Source organism: Neomonachus schauinslandi, chromosome 12 (genome assembly GCF_002201575.2).
Source record: "Neomonachus schauinslandi chromosome 12, ASM220157v2, whole genome shotgun sequence".
NCBI lineage: Eukaryota > Metazoa > Chordata > Mammalia > Carnivora > Phocidae > Neomonachus > Neomonachus schauinslandi.
The window spans coordinates 77,930,949-77,953,849 of NC_058414.1; the positions used below are offsets into that span (position 1 = coordinate 77,930,949).

The following is a 22,901-nucleotide window of genomic DNA, read 5'->3' on the forward strand; positions in this document are numbered from 1 at the left end:
CTAGTATCAGCTAATAGCAGATCCTTTAGTTTTCTTTATAGGTATTTTTCCAACACAATGATTTCCTTAAACTTCCCTAAGCCAATGGGATACTTTCCTTAACCCTGTAACAACAGAGCCTGAAACTAAAAAAGTTACTAAGCCACTCACTCTAAGGACAAACATACACAGAGAAGCAAGATCACTGGGCACCAGCTGGCCTTCCAATCCCGAGACTGAGATGGTTTAGGGTTAAAAAAAAAAAAAAATTCATGTTCACAGTGGAAAAGCTAGGACATAGCAAATGTGAATTTCTACAGTAAATTTCTGTATGAATATATAAAGTGAAAAAAGATGCTACCCTCCCTCAACCCATGCCCTTCACTCTTATTTCATTCCACATTTCATGGTACCACAGAAAACACTAAGGGGCGCCTCGGTGGCTCAGTTGTTTAAGTCTGCCTTCGGCCCAGGTCATGATCCCAGGGTCCTGGGATCGAGTCCCATGTCAGGCTCCCTGCTCAGTGGGGAGCCTGCTTCTCCCTCTGCCCCTCCCCACTGCTTGTGGGCTTTCTCTAACAAAAATCTTAAAAAAAAAAAAAACCCAAAAACCAAAAAAACAGTAACTTCCTGGGTTGAGCTATTTTGTTCTACCTATTTTATAAAGATGATTTTTTTCCCTCATGATACAGAAAAAATTTTAATTTAGTGTATTACTTCTGTAGTCTCATAGTATCTAATGTTCAATAAATCCTTTATTATATGGAATGAAGAATATGTGCTTGGTCTTCCAGCTTTACAATATTCCAAAGTCAATTCTGTAATTCTGTTCACTTCACCCTCATTTCTGTGCCACTCCTTTTGTCGGCGGGGAAATAATGTAACACACACTGGAGGGGAATCAGACCCGGGTGTTTAGGGCGTGACACGAGCTGAGAAACCCTGCAGCATCCCGGCTCAGTCTCCTCACTGGTGGAAGAGGGATAACAACCTTCTTAACACAACTTTAGTATTACAGAATAAATTAAGAGTTTAGTCAGTGTTATGGGAAGTGTGAGCCGTGGACCAAGCCAGTACCCAAATTATTAATATCTGTCCATCACTAAGTACAGAGAATTTTTAGATACTTACAAGTGATGTGACATTGCCCTGACATCCAAAAGCAGAATTCTACACCAACATTTTGTTATGAAAGTGTCCACACAGAAAAACTGAAAGAAAGGTTTGTAGTGCTTTGAAAAATCATTTAACCAATCTCAGTTCTTTATCGAACGTGAAGAAATCATAAGTTAAAACACATAACTGCCTTTGTTCTGACATATACCTCCAGCCTAGATTCTACAAATGACATTTTAGTCTAGCATTTCTCTCACATATCCATCTACACCTCCATCAATCCAAATTATTTTTGTTATGCAATTCAGAATAAGTCAAACACATGATTTTTATTTTACAAAATAATCCGCAATGGATTGGAAAACAAACACTGGCCCCTTCGCTGCAGGTACAGTATCTCAGGAAACTTTTGAGAAGACTGGTGATATACTAATGTTGACACAGAAAATTGAGAAAGAATATTTCTAAGAACCGGGTGCACAGGTGGCTCAGTTGGTTAAGTGTCTGCCTTCGGCTCAGGTCATGATTCTGGAGTCCCGGGATCGAGCCCCGCATCGGGCTTCCTGCTCAGCGGGGAGTCTTCTTCTCCCTCTGCTCCTTATCCTGCTCTTGCTTTCACTCTAATAAATAAAATCTTAAAAAATATTTCTAAAAACCAAGTGGCTTTATTTTCTACAATACTGTCAAGATACCAGAGAATGAGCTACTACCCTTTCATATTCTACGCGTCTAAAACATGACTCTTAAGGATACCAAGTTATTTACTCTTGACAAGCAAGGAGCCTACAGCAGAGAAATGAAGTTCCTTATAGCAGAGAAATGAAGTTCCAAAACGAAAATGAAATAAAATTCTGAAAAGTCAATCTTCAAAGCAAACATCCTGCTAAGTCAAAGAAAAATGAGCCCCCAAATCACTGAACTACAACCTCCCTGACATCTAATGGCTCTCAATAAATATTTGTTGGATCAATTTCTCTAGTTTACACCTTGTAGTTATTTGTTTTTCCACCAGATGGCAACTATGCATGGAACAACAATGTTGGTTTTTAACCCCAGCATTGGGTTTTCAGCATAGTGAGGGACTTCAAAGGTACAAATCCAAGAGCCCTTTCAGAACTTGGATTCCCCTGGGGCGCCTGGGTGGCTCCATGGGTTTAAGTGTCTGACTCTTGATTTCGGCTCTGGTCATGATCTCAAGGTCGTGGATTGGAGTTTTGTGTTGGGCTCGCACTCAGTGGGGAGTCTGAGGATTCTCTGCCTCTGCCTTATCCCTTGTTTCCTAGTAGCAATACTTCCCCTATAGTAGTCCTGTTCTCACAGACTTCTATCCCCTATAATACCAAAGAAAATGTAAGTTCTTCCAACGCCATTCTTAGACTTTTTTTTTTTAAGATTTTATTTATTTATTTGAGAGAGAGAAAGAACACATGAGAGGGGATAGGGTCAGAGGGAGAAGCAGACTCCCCGCTGAGCAGGGAGCCCGATGCGGGACTCGAACCCGGGACTCCAGGATCATGACCTGAGCCGAAGGCAGTCGCTTAACCAACTGAGCCACCCAGGCGCCCCCATTCTTAGACTTTTTAATGGCAGCTAACCTGGTGTTGAACCTTCCAGGTTAACCACTGCTTGAGTGACAGGCCCCCTTACTAAGCTGGTGGCTCTCCACACATGCTGCAATTCCCACGTATGTGTTCCAGTGCAGAGCCTGCATTCTTTCCAGGTCTTTGGTTCCATGGTTCATCTTCTTAGTGAAGCCTCCTCCATGTAAAACTGCAACTCTGCCTCTGACAGTTCCTGCCCTGTTTTCAGTTTTTTTCTCCACAGCACTTACAACCATTTAAAGTATTACATTTTATAACTTAATCCCACCAGAAAGCAAGTTCCATTAGAGCAATGGGATCTGTATGGTTCACCCTTGTACTTCCAGGTCGATCAACATCGGCTGAATGAGTGAAATCATCAGTGAATTTGCCATTGGAGTAAGATCTCACCATTAACACAAAAAGGAGCAATTCTAGCTACAGCAGCAGTAGTGCTATGAACACAGAAGATGCCATGCACCTTCAGGTGGCCTGCTTAGACGTAGTTCAGCTACATTTTTATGGACACTAGGTCTCCCTCATTTGTGAAGCTGGGTGTATGAACCCAAACCTAGGAATTTATATAATTCCCTTCTGCATTTCATCTATTGTCCTCTGTTTTAATATTTTCAGACCTTTACTAAATAGGTGGTATTAGGAACCATCTTCATCCAGTGTGGGCTGCCCAACCTAGTGTGTGGACTGCCCTAAGCTCTTTCTGCTTTTGGGGTTTTTTCTAACTTTCTACTTTGGAACTCATATGCTTTCTCACAAATCCCTTCGCAGTGTAATAGTGATGGCAGAGAAACCAGAACTGGGAGAGGAAAGGAATAAGCATTTATATGCACAAGTCATGCAGAAATCAGAGAAGTTGGGCACATGAAATATGCCTAAATGCGTCTCCTAATGTAACAACAGCAACTTTTATCTGTGTACTGCTTTAAGATGCACAATTATCTTCCCTTATACTTTCTCATTCTGATTCCATCTATGTGATACTTTCTTTATTGAACATAAACTGACTTTGAGACCCAGCAGAGGTCCCTAAACTTGAATGTTCATCAAAATCATCTGGAGGACTTGTTAAAACAGGTATCTGCCCCCCCCTCCACCACACTCCTCAATTTTCCGACTCCATAAGCTCTGCAGCGGGGCCTGAGAAATCTGCATTTCCAACAATTTCGAGCGATGCTGCCACTACTGGCCTGAGGGCTGTTGTTCTGAGATGTTCTGCCTTGGGGAAAGGACACACATACAGGTCATCTAATGTAAAAGCACAGTGGTCTTTTCCATAGGCAACTGTGCTTATCACTGAACTTTCAAATGGAATGGTAATTATTAGGGGGGAATTATAAAAATTGTTTAACACTCTCAAACTGCAAAGGAAAAACAAGGCTACACAGACCGCCCTCCCCCCAACGAATTCATTTTTTACACAAGAGATCAATTCCAGAATCAGTACTTCCTGATTGTAAGCAGGCTTTCCCCTGGAGCTCAACTTTCCCTTCTCAGATACATCCTGCCCACACCCTCACCCACCCACACTCCTTTATCACTAATTACACTGAGATTTCACCAGTTACCACTATTCTACCCTCCCACTAGCGCTCCCAATACCTTTTAGCTGGGAGTTTTTTTCTAAGGCCCAATCCTCTAAGTCCTCTAAACAGGACTCATCTAACACTCTCTCCTTAAACGCTAGCTTTTCAAGCTAACTATAGCGTAGTGGTAAAGACCAGGAGCTGTGAAACCAGATCAAGGTCACACACAGATCCTGCCACATAACAGCTGCTTAACTCTGGGCAAACTGGTTAGCCTCTGTGGGTCTCTACTTTTCTCATCTAAAGAATGGGATACTAATAGTGCATACCTCAGTTACTGTTAGGATTCATTAAGTTTCTACCTTTTAAGTCCTTGTTATACTGAAATTGGTATTACCACTACCACCCCCTCACCATCCTTTTTTGAGAAACTCATACAGCACTGCACATGGGAATACTATAAAATCAAGGAATCCAAAATAATACTAAATTTTACATTTCAGTAAATCATTAATATAAAAGTCAATGGTGGGTTGATTTGCTAGTAAATCACCACAATTGAGTACTTAGCATACATCATGCCTTTTGCTATGTTTTCACTTACCTCATTTAATTTGTATAGACCTATACTTTCAGATGTGTAGTGAACATTACCATAAATTCCTTGGATTCCTCAAATCCAGCATACTCAAAATTTGAACTCCTCTTCCACCCCAAACCTGCTTCGCCTATTTTTCTACCTCACTGAATGGCATCATCATCATCACCTAGTGCCCCAGCCAGAAATCCAGGAGTCATCCTTGACCCTTCCTTAACCCTTCCTGACCCTAACCCTTCCATTCTGTATCCACTGTGTTGCTACACTGGAGATAAACAGAAGATGAAGGTTATGGGTATAGACAAGTTTTGAAATCAGTGATACCCTGGTCATTAAAAAATGAGGCAGAAAACACAAATGAGCAAATGAAATCAAAGAACATAACCTTGAAGGTGACCCATGTTATACTCTTCTCACCTGATTCACCTACTATTGCTTTTATTCATATTTTGTCTTTATCACTCCTGGATTATTACAACAGCCTCTGGAATTCCTGGTCTTCGAGTTCCTTAACCAAAGTTCTATAGGACACCAACTTCCTTATAAAACCCTGTTGTTAGAACAGACTCTTAAGTATAGAGAACAATCTGAGTTGCTAGAGGGGAGATGGGCCAGGGGATGGGTTAAATGGGCGATGGGGATTAAGAAGTGCACTTGTGATGAGCAGCACTGGGTGTTGTACATAGGTGATGAATCACTGACTTCTACACTTGAAACTAATAATACACCGTATGTTAACTGGAATTTAAATAAAAACTTGTAGAAGAAAAATATTAGGAATCCACGATTTATCAGGGTTCTTACTTTAAATTCTTTTTTTTTTTTTTTGGCCTGAATTACCAATAAACATCTTTCTTTGGGGAAAGAAACAATTATTGTTCACATCATTCCCAAATGGTAGCTCCATTTCAAATGTTATTTCCTTCTAAGTATCCCTTGCTTCTCTAGTTGAAATCCATTCTTTCATATTCCCAGAAGCCTTTATCAATTACTATTCATGAAATATCACCATTTATGATTGACGTTTAGATTTCTACCTCAATATTTTGAGTAAAGTGAAAACAAGTCAATGTGAAAGAAGCAAAAGGTGAAATTGAGAACTTGATTAATGTAAAGGCTCTTTGGGACAGCCTTATGGTAGCAGTTCTCAATCCTGTCTGCACATTGGAATCAACTGGGTAACTAAAAAAAATTCTGATGCCTGAGTCCCAGAGTACAGGTCCTGGGTGCAGCCTGAGCACTGAGAATTTTAAAAGCTTTCCAAGGGATTCTGATGTGCAGCCAAGGCTGAGAAATACTGATCAATGAGAAATTTTTAAAAAGGAGTTAAGAGAATAAAGAATTTTTATTTATTTTTTAAAAGATTTTATTTATTTGATAGAGAGACAGACAGAAGAGCACAAGCAGAGGGGATGGCAGAGGGAGAGGGAGAAGGAGGCTCTGTACTGAGCAGGGAGCCTGATGCGGGACTCGATCCCAGGACCCTGGGATCATGACCTGAACCGAAGGCAGATGCTTAACCATCTGAGCCACCCAGGTGCCCGAGAATAAAGAATTTTTAAATGGAAGTAAACATCCGGTGAAAAATCAATAGAAAGGACTCAGGACCAAGAAATGGTCCTGTAAAGAAGTCTAGAAGGCAAGGAATTCAGGGGCACGTGGTAGAGTAAAGCAAATGGCTTACAGTTGGTTCTAGGCTGCAGCTGGAAAAGAGATGGGCTGAGAAAGAATGGGTGCAGGAAACCCTGCTTGGAGTGACAACAAAGAGCAAACAGTGGAAATGAAAGGTCAAGTAAATTCAGAGAGGGAATTCTGAAAAAAAAAAATGCTCTTAGTTGGGAAATTTTCAAAAATGACAAAAGCTGATGTGTGACAACAATGTCGTGTTACTGAATTGAGAGATGAACATTCAGATGTAGAGAAGTTTTGAAATCAGGACTACCCTGGTCATCAACAATGAGGAAAATTCATGTCAGCAGCTGAAGTCATCAAGGAATACTGTATCTTGGAGGTCTAAGATGACAGCACAATTGTGAAGACAGGTGTTATGCTTATAGATGGTCTATGAAAAAGGGAGGTTTTGGTGGAGGGATGTGATGAAGAGCTTTGACACCTGTACGCACAGGGAGCCACTCATCTCAGATGCATCATTCCCTCCTCTGCCAAAAAAAGTTCTTATAGTTTAGAAAAACAGGCATATACTAAGATATTTCTGTGTTGGTTATTGCAATAACACACAATCCTTATTCTTCATCACTAAGCACTAAACATTTAAAACATGCACTAAATACAAAGCTAAATAAACTCTAAAATCCAGAAACTGGTGCCCATAGTAAATGATGGAGTAAAGAATATGGAGTCACCATGATTCCTTCACACAGTAGCAATATGTGAATGCTTACTCTTTTTATATCAGTGTTTCTCCAAATTCTGATCCTTTCCCCTCACTGGATTCCTGTGTGCTACTTCAAAAACCAGTAAGTTTGTAAAAGGAGAAAACACTAACCATACACTAAACTTAAATACCATCAGAAACGCCAGATTCCAAGCTCATTAAACCCTTGGAAATACTCACACTATGGTAAATATTATGGCTGACCAACATCTCTCTATAGTACAATTGCCTTATAGTAAGTCTATAGTAAGAGACAGGGATACAATTAGTTTAGTGTGTCCTGTAAGACAAGGAAATGTATAGATAAAATCACCTACTGCATCACCCAATCAGTTGTCAAGTTCTTTAGAATCCTTCTCACTTCAGTAAATATTAAATCTAATTTATCCCAGTAATGAATTTAAAAAGTTGCATTTTTATAAGGAACATCAACCCCCTATTAGAGATGAGTGTGGGTAATCAAACTACTGGAGAATGCAAAAATACATACAAAGAAGAAATGCAAGGGAAATCCATCATGACATTGGTATTAGGGGCAGAATACTTCATATTATAGTGCCATGCCATTATGACAAAATTTATTTACAACACTATGAAAAGAGAAAATGATGTAACCCAAAAAGTAGGTAAAAATCTACTACAATGAATACCTTACATTTGACATAGCAGTCTTATTTCCAGGCCCTGGTTATTAAATTGAGACTAAAAGTGGTTTATTGATCTGTTTACAACACTCTAAAGACAAAAACTAAAACTGTTTTGTTCTGACATAAAGCAATGGAAAGCACTTAGTCCACTGCCTGCTACATGGTTGGCACTCAGTGGTGACAGTTCCCGAGCTCACTGACCCGAACATAGGTTCTAACACCCTTCAAAGGGCATCCACTGAAAATTCTCTGGGTTAAATGTCCATATTAACAAGACACTGAATTTTAAAAATGAGTCAATGTTAATTTCATACACATAAGTCAGGTTTTAGGTTGACGACGAAGAACGAAGAAAAGAAACAAAACCAATGAGGGTGCAGAGAAGGACTGAAAGAGAAGGCAAGAGCAGTGTTAGTGTGAAGAGCAAACAACAAATTCCTCAAGTTCTGGGTCTGTCATGCAACATGCCCCCCAGGTTAATTTGCTAGGATGACACAGAATGGTAATGATTCTAGAATCTGGATTCAGGGGCTGCCAGCCCTGCCAGATACATTTACTTCCATAGCTCCAATCAATCTCTTGGGCAGCTGGTGGAAGCCCCCCTAGCTACCCCATGAGCTACTAGCCCTAGGGGCAGAGATGCCAGCAGTGGCCAGTCTGAGAAAGTCAACTTATCCTGGTTTAGCCTCAGCTCCTACTAGGTGTGGCCCCTCAAAGGGTCCTCAGGGTCCTGTCTTTTCAATGTGATCCTTAGTACCTCAGAATATAACTTTATTCTCCCAGATAAGTTGAGAAAGATCCTCAAAATAGTGTTCCTGCTAAATCATCCATAGTATGGGTGCTCTACGGTTCTTTCAAAGAGCATCTCCTTTGATTAAGTTAGAACCAACTATTGCCCTTCCTTCCATCTGTCTCTGAATTCCAATGCTAGCCCTGAACTCAAGAAACCACTCCTGAGAGACCTCTCTCTAGTGTTGCAAAAGAACCAAAATCCCACTATCAGCTCAGGAGAGTTCAAAGGTCCTTGTTAAAATTATGCATGCTAAACTGAAATAAGAGATTCTGGGCTAAAAAAAAATCATAGTTTTCCATTTTGTCAAGGTGATTTAGGGTGAAATTTTCAGGATTAACTTCCCATTATTGTGTATGACTGGGATAAACTGCCCAGTTTTTCATATTAACACATATTTACATAATGAATAAAGTACTGATTCATTCCTTCACTCCAAAAGTATTTGAGTGCCCAGCACTGTGCTAGATCCTGGGAATACAGTGAACAAAATAAACACAATCCCAAGATGTCTTAATAAATCACATTGTGATATCTATCTCCAAAATAACCTAGCATATTTTAAATATTTAATGGCAAAACAAACTGGGTAGTATGGTGGAACAAATGGGGAAAAAACTAAACAGAGGATTTATCATTTAAATCTTTCTACAAATTATGAACATGTATTAATTATATGCAATACTGGGCACAGAATTATTTAAAAGAGCTAGTGTTTTTCTTTTAAAATTGCTATCATTATGCATATACAAATCACATTAAAAGGTACTAATAGCTTGAAAAGGACTGCTTGTCAAGAGTAACAGTAATAAAATTCCGAACAGCAAAATTTTCATGCTAAGAATGAAAAAACACAGCACAATGACTTCAAAAGTAGTATATTGCACTATATATAATCTCAAAAAAGTACTCTTCCTAGCACGTAAAAGATAGTTTTTCTTTTCCAAACTTAACTGATGGTTTCTGTATAAGGAACATGCAAATATATTAACAATTTTCTTACCAAAATAGAGCCCAATATATGTACAAACATTTAGGGGGAAAAAAGTTTGTCCTTGATTTTAACATGCACCTGTATGTAGAAACAGCCATATATACTCACAGGAATGACAGACACTGACAAACAGTTAACATTTAGCAAAGGCAAAAAAAGAAACAAAAAATCCTCCTAGGCCCTTTTTCTGCTTGACAAAGAATGGAGACCGTTACCAAAGTAACAGAAAGCGACACAAAAACCACACTTCAAACAAACCAACTGCTTGTCAGTATTAGGACTTGAGCTGACAAACAGGTTTAATCCAGTTCCTCAAAGGTCATGCTGTCAAGGTGAAGGATGAACATCTCCCGCTACTGCATGAGGCTGGCTGTCATTCTGAGGACAGGGTTCCTCCTCCGCCGCCACAGGGGTCACTTTGTCTGACCCTCCTGCAGGAGGAAGTTCATTGTTTGTCCCCTCTTCACTAGGGGGGTTACCAGACAATTCATTCGACATGAGAACTTGCAAAGATTCTGTTCCATCTTCAACATCCACCTGAATGCCCAAAGCTTTAAGAATGTCACATTTGCACATAGGACAGGTCCCATGGGCCAGAATCCAGGGATCGATGCAATTCTTGTGGAAAAAGTGTTTACAAGTGAGAATACGCACTGTATCATTAGGCTTATAGAGTTCAAAGCAAACTACGCAGCTATCTCCATTCGGACTGATTTCCTCGTCCCCCTCCTTCAGCACCCGAAGCTGAAGCTGGCCAAAGGCTTGCTTGAGATCGGTCGTTAACCGTTGCCATCTCCGGTTCTGAATCCTGGCTACCCAAAGTCTCCAAATATGATAAAAGATGAAATATGCTAAAGTAGCAGTTGTGACAATCACAAAAGACACAAAATAGTGATTCATCCAGATGATGTGTTTTCTCCCCACCTCAACTATGACTGTGACGTGAACTCCCTTCTGAATTAAGTGCAAAATCTCCATGCCCTTTAGGTTACCGATCATCACCACAATGATGTCTTCAAACGCCTGATGAGACATGGGAAAAACCTGATTACCAGTTCCTGGAAAGTTGTAGATGATCACTCCACTGGCTCCCTTCTCAACAGCTACTTTAATTTTCTGCGTGAAGGTACAACCTCCCCGTTCAACAAGCGCGAGCCAGGTCTCAGAGTTCTTTGATCTTCTGAAACTGGTATTGGGATTACATGCATTTTGAGTTTTCCCCTCTGGTGGCACTATAACTCCTGCTACTCTCTTCAAAGTGGAACTTCTTCCAAACACGCCGGCTTCCCCCAACTCTGACAACATGCGATTCCCAACGTGAAAGGATATGTTCATGTAAGCAGTCCAAACAGCACTAGCTCTGCAACAGTTCTGACTAAGAAGCCAAAGAAAACTAAATTTCATAAGCCAGGAAGATGCAGTGTTGTTTCCATGAGTGCCAATCCTGAGTAGACTCATCTCTCTCTTCACCTAGAGACTGAAGTACCAACCCAACAAAATTATGTGGCTTCCACATCTGTTGGAAATCAATTCAGAACAATAACATGAGAAAAATCTTCTGGGTAAAAACAAGTTTCACTGTCTTCCAGCATGTTTTTCTAAGAAATTCTTAAAGATGTCTTATGAGGTTCAGATGTTTTATTAGAGAGAGAAAGAGAAACACTTTAGATTGAAAAAAAAAAAAATCCCAGTCTCACTAATGTAAACTCCAGATACTGTATGGGTAATGTGATTATGACATAAAAGACAACACAGCCAATTATAGAAGAGCTTTGAGCCTGCTGGAAACTTACTGGCCTGAATGCTTCAAATACTGTTAGGGGTGATTTCTAGATTGTAAAATCAATTCAATCCTTGAGCTACATGTTAAAAGGTATCACTTTAAACAAAAAATTAAATATAAAATCCATACAACACATGCACATACAAAACTTGAAAGCATATGCAAGAAAGCCACAGAATTATCATTTTTCTTGACAATAAATCAAGGAAACATGTAACAAAATGGCAAGTTTTAAATAATTAGAAATTAGTACTGTGAATAATTATGCAGGAAAAGCAGTGAGCTCTGTAGTACCACTTTTAATTCACATTTGGTCACGGTGCAAATTTTTTATTTATCATGTAAACCATTGTACTAAATTTATTTAATAATTGCTTGCTCAGGTTGGTTGGTTCAGTCTGGTTTTGATTTGGATTTTTAAAAGGAGGATTTTGATTTCTAAATCCTGTTAGATTACTTCAGCTTCACTTCTTCACTCTTACATTGACTCTCCATAGGGAAGACAGCAGTAAAGAACATTAATCTCTTTTCTCTGCAGATCTTGGCATCTGCTACTGATCTAACAATATTTTGAGGGAAGAAAGGAAGAGTAGGAGGGAAAAAATTATATGTAGCAGTCTTAGTTTAGCATAATTCATTTTAAACAAAAAGGCAGCTACTGATTTTTAAAAAGAAAAACGTCAAGGTCCCCATTTAGAGTTAACCACCAACAGCAGTGTTAAAGGTCATAGATGCTTTGAGCAAAACCTTTGCCAAAAATCAACAAACATCCCTGGTGAACCGACCCTCTCCACATGCGTGCACGCACACACATACCCTGTCATCAGCTCTGCCTTTATTTTTGCTACACTTACATCAATGTCACAAAATGACTTGAGACCAAAGCGACTTGTGAACTAACAAACGTGGCCAACCCCTGGTGCTGCCATACACCTTCTTGAGGGTATCTCTCAGTGGTTCTCATCCACTAGCTAGGAAACCAAGAACTTTGACCTTAAACACAAAGGTCTGACCTTTACACAGAGGATGCTAAGAGACCGTTTTGGTTAGGTCTTACCAGGACTAAGGGAGCTAGTTCTTTTTATGAAATGTGAATCAAAATAATTTGAGGCAGGAAAGGAAGAGAAAAAGGCCCTATAGGCCCAACCAAAGCAGCATAAAAAGAAAATATTACCATGTAAATTATAGCTCACGATGGTCCATTCTCTTTCCCAAAGGCCATTAATCTGATTTTATTTCCATACAACCCATTCTTGAAAGTGTGTAGTACACAGTGTGTAGACTCAAAGTGTCATCTAAGTTGGATATCAATGGTTTAGCATTTCACCCACAAATATTTTAGTCAAAACCAGAACTCAAATCTTTCAGCCTTATTGTTACACACAGGTGTTTGTGTTTATCTACTCAAAAAGAAAAGCAAAATGAGGCAAGAGATACAATTTGTAAAGCAATTAAACAAAATTTCAGCTCCATTCTAGATCTATATCAAAATGCCCAGAGACACACTCATCACGATGTTAAGAAAACAAAAGCATTTACTACGGTCACTTCTAGAAGGGAAATCTGCCACCATAGCTAATTCACTATGCTAGGATTTAAAGGGCTGTAGCAAACAAAAGTGATTGTTTTTGTGATGCTGCCCTAAACAAAGCCTATAATAATTTAAAATATTTTAGTTATATAACCAGAGGTGCTATCATCTAAAATAATTACCTAGAACACATTACTTAGTAACTTTGGAAACCAGATTTCCTGGTATTAATTAACCATGGAGAATTAAATCAAGATCTAATTCTATAATGAAATTTATTTAACAGCGATATTAGATATCAAAAGTATGGAAATAAAATATAAAAAAGAAACTTTAAAGTATCACGACTCTCTGTGGCCTCAATGTCACAATCATTTTAATTTGAAGACTAATTTGTTTTTTAACATATACTAATTTCCTTATTTGGATAAGGGCAAAGAAGTAGCAACCTAATACAAAAACAACAAGTTCAAATAGCTGGGCATGATATGGAGTTTTATTTTAAAAACACACAAATTTCATCCTCATTAGTACTTAGGTAGAGAAGATGAAGTTGAGTTTTTTCTCTACATAAAAGTGCTAAAAGAGAATTCATGTAATTTTAATCTTTGGAAAGACTTGGTTACATCTTCAGAAGATTCTCCACGTTTAAGTTTTCAGAATGTCACACTTGCACATGGGGCATGTCCTATGGGCTAAAAGCCAGGGGTCAATGCATGCCTTATGGAAAAAATGTTTGCAAGTTAAAATACGTACTACATCTTCGGGTTTGTATATGTCAAAGCAAACAACACAACTGTCTTCATTTGGATCTAGTTCCTTATCCCCTTCCTTGAGCACTCGCAGTTGAAGCTGACCAATAGCTTTCTTCACATCTGCTTTTATCTGTCTTCGCCCCCTGATGGAAGAATTGGGCACTCGAGGTACCCATGCACAGTACAAGAAAAGGTAGGCAACTGTGGCAGCCAGGAAGGTGAACAGAGACATGACATAATGGCTCAGCCATGGCATGTGCATTCTCCCCACTTCAATGATGATCGTCACATAAACTCCCTTCTGAATCAAGTGCAAAAGTTCCATGCCTTTCAAGTTGCCTATCATCACCGCGACTATATTTTCTGTTCCCTGGTGAGACATGGGAAACACTTTGTTGCCCGTACCTGGATAGTTATAGATGATCACCCCATTTGCTCCCTTCTCTGCTGCCACATTGATTTTGTGTGTAAAAGTACAGCCTCCCCGTTCAATGAGGGCCAGCCAAGAGTCTGCCTGTTCAGGCCTGCTGAAGTTGGTCATAGGATTACAAGCATTCTGATTCCATCCTTTGGGAAGTACCACGGCACCAGACACCCTTTCCAAAGGAGAATGATTTCCAAACACTCCACTCTCTCCTAATTCTGATATAATCCGATTTCCCACCTGAAAAGTTATATTCAGGTGGGCTGTCCAAATGGCTTTTCCTTTAGAGTCAGGAAGGCTAAGTAGTAGAAAGATGCTAAGCCTCAACAGTCGCGATGAAACAGAACTATGAGTTGAAGCAGTAATTTGAAGTAGGCTCATTCCTCCATTTGCCTATTAACTGACAAACAAAAAACAAAACATCAATTATAAAGCAAAGAAGCTAACTCCAATTGTTGGCAATAGATATTAAAGCGCATAAATGGAAAAAGGTCTGTGTCGATCAAAGGTATGCTGCTCCTTCCAGCATTTTTATTTTTGGTAGATTATCTTTCTTATAATGAAACAGAATAACAAGAGTTGTTATTACTATAATGTGATTTAAGGAAAATTATGACTTCCTAATGGGGAAATTGTGACATCAGAGGTAGTTAAGCCAATCCAGTTGTTTATATTAGTGCATTGCATACTGAAATCCTATTGGCCAAAAAGTTACTAAGCAAGGACTCATGGTATACAACAATTTGAATAAACTCTAAAGCAATAAAGAGCGAAATTTATATTTTTAAGTCTTGAGTTTCTTCCCCAGTTCTGGATAAAGTGAAAAGCTGCCTAATACCACTTTATATTCATTGTTTTTCTGTTAAGCAAAATATAAATTTATGTATTAGTGCATGTGGTTGGCCAGTCACCATTTCTCATGCATGGTTCTATGCTACCCAATATGCTAATCAATGGGCAGTAGGAACAAATCATTCCCACTCTCTCCCAACATTAAATGCTTATCCCAGATTCAACATGAGGACAATAAACATGTTGTAAGATTGATACATTGCCAACATGCAAGGCAAATTCAACTTTTCACTAAAATCATTACTAAGAACCTACTATGTGCCAGGTAAACACTAAGCATGGTTCATATACTAGACAAGTAAACAGACACACACCTACTGGAGCTTACTATCTGGTGAGGGCAGATTTTAAACACAGACACACACACACACACACGTATAGCTGCAAGTTGTGATAATATGGTTCTGAAAGGAAAACAAGAGTATCAAGAATAATATAAAAGCAGCCAGACTTTGATTAGAGGTGCAAAGCATTGCTCTCCTAAGGAAGTGGTACTTAGCCTAAGACCTGAAAGATAAATCAGAATTACCCAAGAAAAGAATAATATATCAGGGAGAGGAAATGGCAGTTTCAAGACCCCAACACAGGAAAGACATAGCAAGTGAAAGGATCTGAAGCCATATATGTTTGGCAAGATGAGAGAAGAGAGTGCAAAAGTTAATGAGAGAGGAAAGCAAATAGCAGTCAGTGTTCAGGGTAGTAAATGTTACACCAAGGATTTTGCATTAGGTCCCAAGGACAAGAGAACCATGCTGGGGGGGGGGTTCCAAGCTGGGGAGGCGACTTATAAGCATTTCAAAACGCTGACTTGTTAACAAGGGCACTTTGGCTGCCCTATGTGGGAAGTGGATTGGAGGAGGAGAGTAGAGCGGTAAGATGACAGTGGCTTCGACTCCTGAAATGGCCAAGTAGAGAAGCACAGGAACAGACAGGTCCGCTAGTTACTTCAAAGCCTGAATTAACAGATGTGGTAACTGGAAGGGTAGTAGTGGACTGAGGAAAGGATGACCACAACTGTCACCAATCACTATATTACTTTATTGTTGCAAACCATGGCATCTTTACTGCTTTAAAGATCCTTTAATGCTGGTTTGCTTCTATTTTAAATCTTCACTTGAGGTCTGTTTCAAGGCTTCAAAAAATTGGCAACACTCAAACATTTATTTACTTTATATAGGACATAGCCTATGCCCCAGGCTTGCTAAAACACCCTGAGGATACAACAACAACAACAACAACAACAACAACAGACTAAAAGACAAAAAGAAACCAAAGGCATGTTGGAGGAATTTTTTCATTTTAACATTTAATTGTACTCCCCAGCTCATAATATTTAAGTTAATATTCATTTTTAAAAATAAAATTGGAAACAAACTTGTATCATTCATACCATTTTCTTCGAGCGTGTTGTAAAGACAGATAAAATGAAGACTTCTCCCAGTTTCAAACTGAGTGAATCCCTGGCCCATTCTATTAACATTGATGAAGTGAAGCCTTACTAAGACAACAGTTTGTATCATCACATTAGAGGCTGTTTACATCTGTGATTATTTAACATTTGGGGGTAGGATTTTAAGAAGTAATTCTCTAAGTCATGGGAATAAACAGCACAGCATAAGGAATATAGTCAATGGTATTGTAACAGCATGTATAGTGACAGATGGTAGCTACGCTTGTGAGCAGAGCATCATGTATAAACTTGTCCAAACATTATGTGTACACCTGAAAGTACTGTAACACTGTGTGTCAACTACACTTGAGGAAAAAAAAACACCAATGGAATAGAATTTAAAACACTGGAATTACCTCCTTCCAAATTAGTTTATTAAAAAAAAAATCACTAAGTTGTAGAGACCTAATGTACAGCATGATGACTGTAGTAAATAATAATGTATACTCAAAATTTGCTAAGAACGCAGACCTCAAGTATCCTTATCTCTCTCACCCACAAATGGTAACTATGTGAGGGGATGGATATGTTAACTAGCTTAATTGCTAGAATATCAAAATGTATACATATATCAAAACATCACATTGTACACCTTAAATATATACAATTTTTGTTAATTATGCCTCAGTAAAGCTGGTAAAAAAAAAAAAAGTAATTCTTTCAGTTTACTAATTTTTAAGGGTAAAAAGTTTAAACAGTAACTATATTTTGGCTAAAAACATCTCAAATCTCAAGGTTCTTCATCTGTTTGACTAGACGGATTTGAAAAATTTACTAATTCATTTTATTTTTCTCACCATAAGGTGAAGTGACTAAGGCAATGATAGAACTTCCCCTGTCTTCTTCCTGAGTCTTAGAACAAATGCAACTATAAGAAACAATCCTTTGCCCCCCAACACAGTGGTTTCCAAGTGGGGGACAACTTTCCCTTCTGAGGGACATCTGGCTATTTCTGGAGGTATCTGACTGTCACAATGACAGAGTACCACTGGCATCTACTGGGTAGAGGTCAGGGACAACTTTTAAACACCCCCAAATGCACATGACAGCCCTGTGAATTAATTAGCTGGTCCTAAAATGTCAATAGTAAGGCTAAGAAACTAATGGAACAGGCTTGGGAGGAAGGAACCATCCCCAAACTCACTTCTCCATGAAAAACAAACACACCTGAGCTCTTATCAGGGAGTACGTTTTTATAACTGACAATACATCTATCAAAAATGACGCCCTTTCCCATTTTCCTTGGAATAGACACAGTGGAGATCTGCACAAGCAACCTATTAGTCCATGAAGCCTGATTACAAACTGCATCCATTTTATCAGTACCAGACCCAAGAGTGTTCTATCCTGGGGCCAGGATACTTGAATAGAAAAGAAGGGGGAGGGCGTGTGGACTGGATGACTGATGCTATTCTAATCTGTTCCTTTTAGACCATTTATTCAATATATGGACTTCCTTTCTTTTTAACAGCAAGTTCAGTCTGAACTTTGCAGGAAGGTTAAAGAGAACTGACATACTCCTATGGTTGGCTGATCCACTGGTTTAAAAAATCCCCTCCTTCCATCTTGTCATTCTACCTAAGTACATCGGTTTTCGTCTTACATAGGCTCACATCACGATCCCCCGAGGCAACTACTGTTATTTCACATATCAACAGGCAGAATGGTAGACCATCGAGAAGCAGAGAGAGACTTTTCTTCTGCCATATCTCTACAAAACTTGATGTCACTCTGGCTAGCAGTGCTTCACAAACCCATGCCTAATGGGACCCCCTAGAAATCATAGAATTATCATGACAAACTCAGGTTAATCACGATTTACCCTGCTGGGGAGAACCCGTCCCCTAGCAGAGCACGTGGTGAGGGGGACTGTAAACCTAACTGGTACTCTGCCATCAAGGAAAAAAGGTATAAACTGGAACGGGAGTAGGTGAAACAGCTACAGGCTGTAAATTCCTGAGTTTTACCCAAAGGAATGATACTTAAATAATCATTAACCGCAATAAACATGTAATACACACTCTATACTCTGTACTAACAGAAGCCAGAGCCTATATTACAAGGAACACAACATGGCTCCTATGTTAAGGAGGTCATCATCTAGGCAAGAGAAAGGAGTTATACACAAATTAGGAATGTGCATGTATATATCTTAACTTTTAGGTTCCAACTAAAATTTCAAGAAAGGTTATAATTTTCATTAAGTTGGGGGGTGTGTAAAGCAGGTGATTTCTATTCCTCTGCTATTCATCAACCTTTGTTAAGAATGCTCAAACTTCCATAATCTCTGCTCTGATGAGAGAAATAGCCAAATATATTCAGACAGCATTGCCCAGATAGTACCTCTAAGACACACGGAATACTGAAGAAACTTCAATAAATTATTTCGCAAGTCATAGTATCCAGGGCTATGATATTCAAGATCTCCAGGAATCCACAAAACACACTGGATTTGCATTTAAGTTTGAAAACCATGTAGCTTTTCTGCAAGTAATTAAATGCATCATAATGGGATCTGGCAGGAACAGATTACTGACTCAGAGTAGTTCACAGAGAACCACCAAAAAGCAAATAATGCTGATATTTTCTGAAAGTAGTTATCTTTAAGGATGTTTAAAGATAAAACTAAATCTTAGCTTAACATTTTATTATATTTGATTGTAAACTGTTAAGTTCTCATAAACAATGAATTTTCTCAATTTCTCCCATAAGTTAATCACTGCTCTCACATATTCTCAGACAAATGCAATAAAAAAATTCTTTAATATACAAGGACTTTCTCCTCTTAATATTTCTGAATCTAGAAGAGTTCTGAATATGCTCAAGTGAAATACAGTAAAGTTTAAAAATAATATGAGTTTCTGAATTACCTTGAAAGTCACATACTATGTACTAGGGCAGGTCCAGATGCATGAAAACCCACAAAATTTACTCAGGCTCTTATTATTTATATTAACCAATACAATGACTTTCAATTTCATTAAAGACTCTGGTAAATAAGTATATTAGAGAAAACAAACAGCCAAAGCAGACACATTTTAAATCACATCACTATCCATGACTCCTTCACTAATGTGAGCCAGGATTGCTATTCCTTTCTATTTACTGCATGCCTAATAGTCAGATGCATGAACAAAGCTTAGCTGTGTAAGAGCTCCAAAGCTCCAAGAAGCCATCATGACATTGAGGAAGAGGAATACTCACATTTCTCAAACACTTAAGAACACTGGCTCAAAAGAGCTTGTTTGAATGAATGATTAACACGGTCAGGTTTACCACACTTGAATGAATACTTTCCACTGCTTTAGTTTAGCCTTCAAAATCATTCCCACAGTGTACAATTCTGCAATAGCATCTTATCTAATCTCCCATCACTGTTTTGCTCACCTTGGATTCATTCTGTTGCCAGAGCAACCTACAGACAAAAAGTAATGAAGTTTACAATGGCATTTATGTTTGCTGAAAACCTTAGATGGCTTGCTCTATCCAAAGGATAATACCAAACATCTAAGAATGGAATATTAAGCCTCTCCAGCATGGTCCTTTTTCCTTTCATCCAGCCTAATTTTCTACTATTAACAATCCTGAATTTTATACTTCCTCAATTCAAACAGCTTATGGCTTCCCAAACTCCTATTGCAGCAGTCACTATATAAGACCTTACATAGGCTTTATCCCTTATACAAAACTGTCTGTCTCTATGGTAGGTACACTGATTGCAAATGACACCAATTACCTCCTTCCCTCTAGCGACACCACCTGCAAGGTGACTTAGCAGGTCCTTCTATCATGGGATTTATTTCTATACCCCCTTGAATCTGGAGGGACCAGTGACTTACACAGGTGAACAGACTAGAGCAGAAGTACTGATGTGTCAGTTCTGAGCCTAAGCCTCAGGAGGCCTTATACTCTTCCCCATTCCCCATCTCTTGGAACCCCACCACCCTCAAGCAAAGTAGATGAGCCTAAAAGACGAGAAGAAACCTTGGAGGACAGCCTAGATATCCTAGCTGAGCCTACCTGAGATCAATCTACAGATGGACCAACATGTGCAAGAGCCTAAGACGAGCAGAGATGTCTATGTGATCATAAAGATGGAGTCTAGGCAAGACCTGAAGACTCACCTAGTCAACCCTAGACTTCTGAGCAGTAACAGATACTGACTCTCATTTTTTAGTTTATGCAAAAAATTGTCCTGATATACAGAGTTTTGGGGTGGTTTATTATGTAGCAGCTAATACAACTCCCTCTACAAAATTATCTATTAATCTCCTTGAGGCCTGGGACTCAATCTTACTTTTTTCAGTACTCATCCTCTACCACAACATCTAGCACATCCTAAGTTCTCAGTGAAGGTTGAATAAATTGTTAGTGTCATTATCCTCCATATTTTAACCTATACTATTCCTCATGCAGTAACATATTTAGTTTTATCTTTACAAGGGTGATAATTTTAGAGCATAACATAGCTAGAAAATGCATCATGAGTTCAATCTTTAATTGTTCTGTAGACTTAATACTCCGCACTGGATTTCCTATAGCCATACTTGAACACAAAGATAAATGAGCTTTTAGGATACGACCCTTTAAACTGTAATGGGTATAAATCAAACTACATAAATTATATTCCATTCTGCATTCAGAATTCAAGTCAAGGTTCACATAACTAACACTAAATCGAAAGACAATTTTTCCTTCTCAGTCTACCTAGTTAGAACATAGAACGGTAATCAACAGAGAAGGAACACATTATTAACCAGTCTGAGAATTGGGGAAAACCTTCACACTGCAACCTTTGCATTAAGAAGGACAGAGGAAGGAGGTGAACATCCTTAAGTAAATCCAAGATTAAGGACAATATTGGATGGTATGCTCATCTTTATTTAATCCTAGGACAAAAGACATCTTAATATTAACTCAATCATTTAGACTGGATTTTTATTTGAAAGGCTGGAGAACAGGGAATTTACTCAATAAAAGGGTGGGGGGAGACATACCAAAACTTGTCCTGTTCTCTTAATAGACTATTTTACTCCTGTAGTTAACAAGAGCCAACAATGAAGTCCAAATGTATATGAAGGCCGCTTTTGAGGCTCTGCCATTTTAAAGTTCTTCTAAACCCTAAAGTAGATTCTAGACCTTTCAAAGCCAAAGTCAGTCATCGAAGGTTTCTATGTTTTGCCTTCCTAAGACCAGTCCCACTGAGCACAGTTAACTCTGAGTAAGCACTTAGCAGTCAGAAATAGCAGGGTAGAGGTAATTAAGAAGATTTTCCCACTTAGATCCGTTATATTTTTCCAATTCACAGGTCACAAAACCCTTCTTCATTTACAAGGTAATTGAATCCCTCCTGGGAGGCAGCAGACAATCAAAAACAGGAGTATGGAGGCATCATACCCACAGCAACTGTACTGATGCCCCCCAGCTGTGTGCAGACTCACTCTGAAACCCAGTCCTGACCACATGCTCGCTGAGTGAGGTGAGGCACACTGAGCCTCAGATTTTTCATTTGTAAGGTGGAGAAGTAATGTCAGCCTCCCGGCACCATGGAGGAGTATCAGATGACCACTTTCACATGTATTTGTAAATCACCAAGTACACTGCTGGCATGGCAGGGCTCACTAAATGGGCCCTCTTGCCCCTTCCCAATTCTATACAGCCTATTTCCCCCCATTTTCGACCAAATAAAGTTCTTCTGAAGCTTCAAGACTCATCTCGGTCTTCCCTTTGCAATCTCCCCAGACAAACGCACCTGCTGCTATGACACATTGTCTTTTGCATCTGACAGTAAATCTTGCCACATATTGCATGTATGCTTGTGTCTGTTCATACTTTTGCTTGACTTAAAATGTCTTGTGAGGAGCAGTGTTCACTCTTTTTGGTAATACCGGTTTCCTCCCCCTTTGCTGCTATGTTAGCACAGGGGCTAATACTCAGGGTCCCTGTCAAATGTATGACTTTTTAAGCATTTATTTTTCAAAATATTAAGACATGCCAGCAGCTTTGGCAACCTCTGCTTTATAAAGCCACCCATTAAAAATATATAAACAGGCAATGATTTGACAAGTCTTTCCTCAGCTAAGAATGACTTTGACAACAGTTGTCCAGAAAAGCCTTATTTCATATCACAGGATCAGAGGCCACTTTACATTTTCTCTCCAAAAGAATTAATTCCATCCACATCTTTGTATTTGAAAAATGGAACACTATACAGCCATAAAGTAACAACTCCTTCTAAAGTAGACGCTACTGAATTAAAAATCCTTTAGTCTGTGTATCAACATATCTATATACCTCAAGTCATACATCAAATGGTTATTATAAGAAAACTGTATCAGATTAATTTTGTAACATTTCAGCACCTCAAAGCCCTAAATCATATCAGCAGTAATACCAAAAACAAAGTTCTAAATGAAACCAACTTTCTCAGCAACCCAGAAGGCTTTCTATTATCCCCAGCCAAAAT

The 22,901-nt window shown here is 38.9% G+C and overlaps 3 protein-coding genes across 15 annotated transcripts in view; all 3 read right to left on the bottom strand.

Annotated features, from left to right (window-relative positions):
- Positions 1-22,901, bottom strand: part of CADPS2 (calcium dependent secretion activator 2) — a 532,431-nt gene that overhangs the window by 356,246 nt on the left and 153,284 nt on the right. The gene's annotated exons all lie outside the window — the stretch shown is intronic.
- RNF133 (ring finger protein 133) lies at positions 9,968-11,098 on the bottom strand. Its single transcript, XM_021699383.1, has one exon. It carries the CDS (start codon positions 11,096-11,098, stop codon positions 9,968-9,970), a length of 1,131 nt encoding a protein of 376 aa, XP_021555058.1.
- Positions 13,537-14,514, bottom strand: RNF148 (ring finger protein 148). The gene has a single exon (XM_021699423.1). The coding sequence runs from the start codon at positions 14,512-14,514 to the stop codon at positions 13,603-13,605; it is 912 nt and encodes a 303-aa protein (XP_021555098.1). The 3' UTR covers positions 13,537-13,602.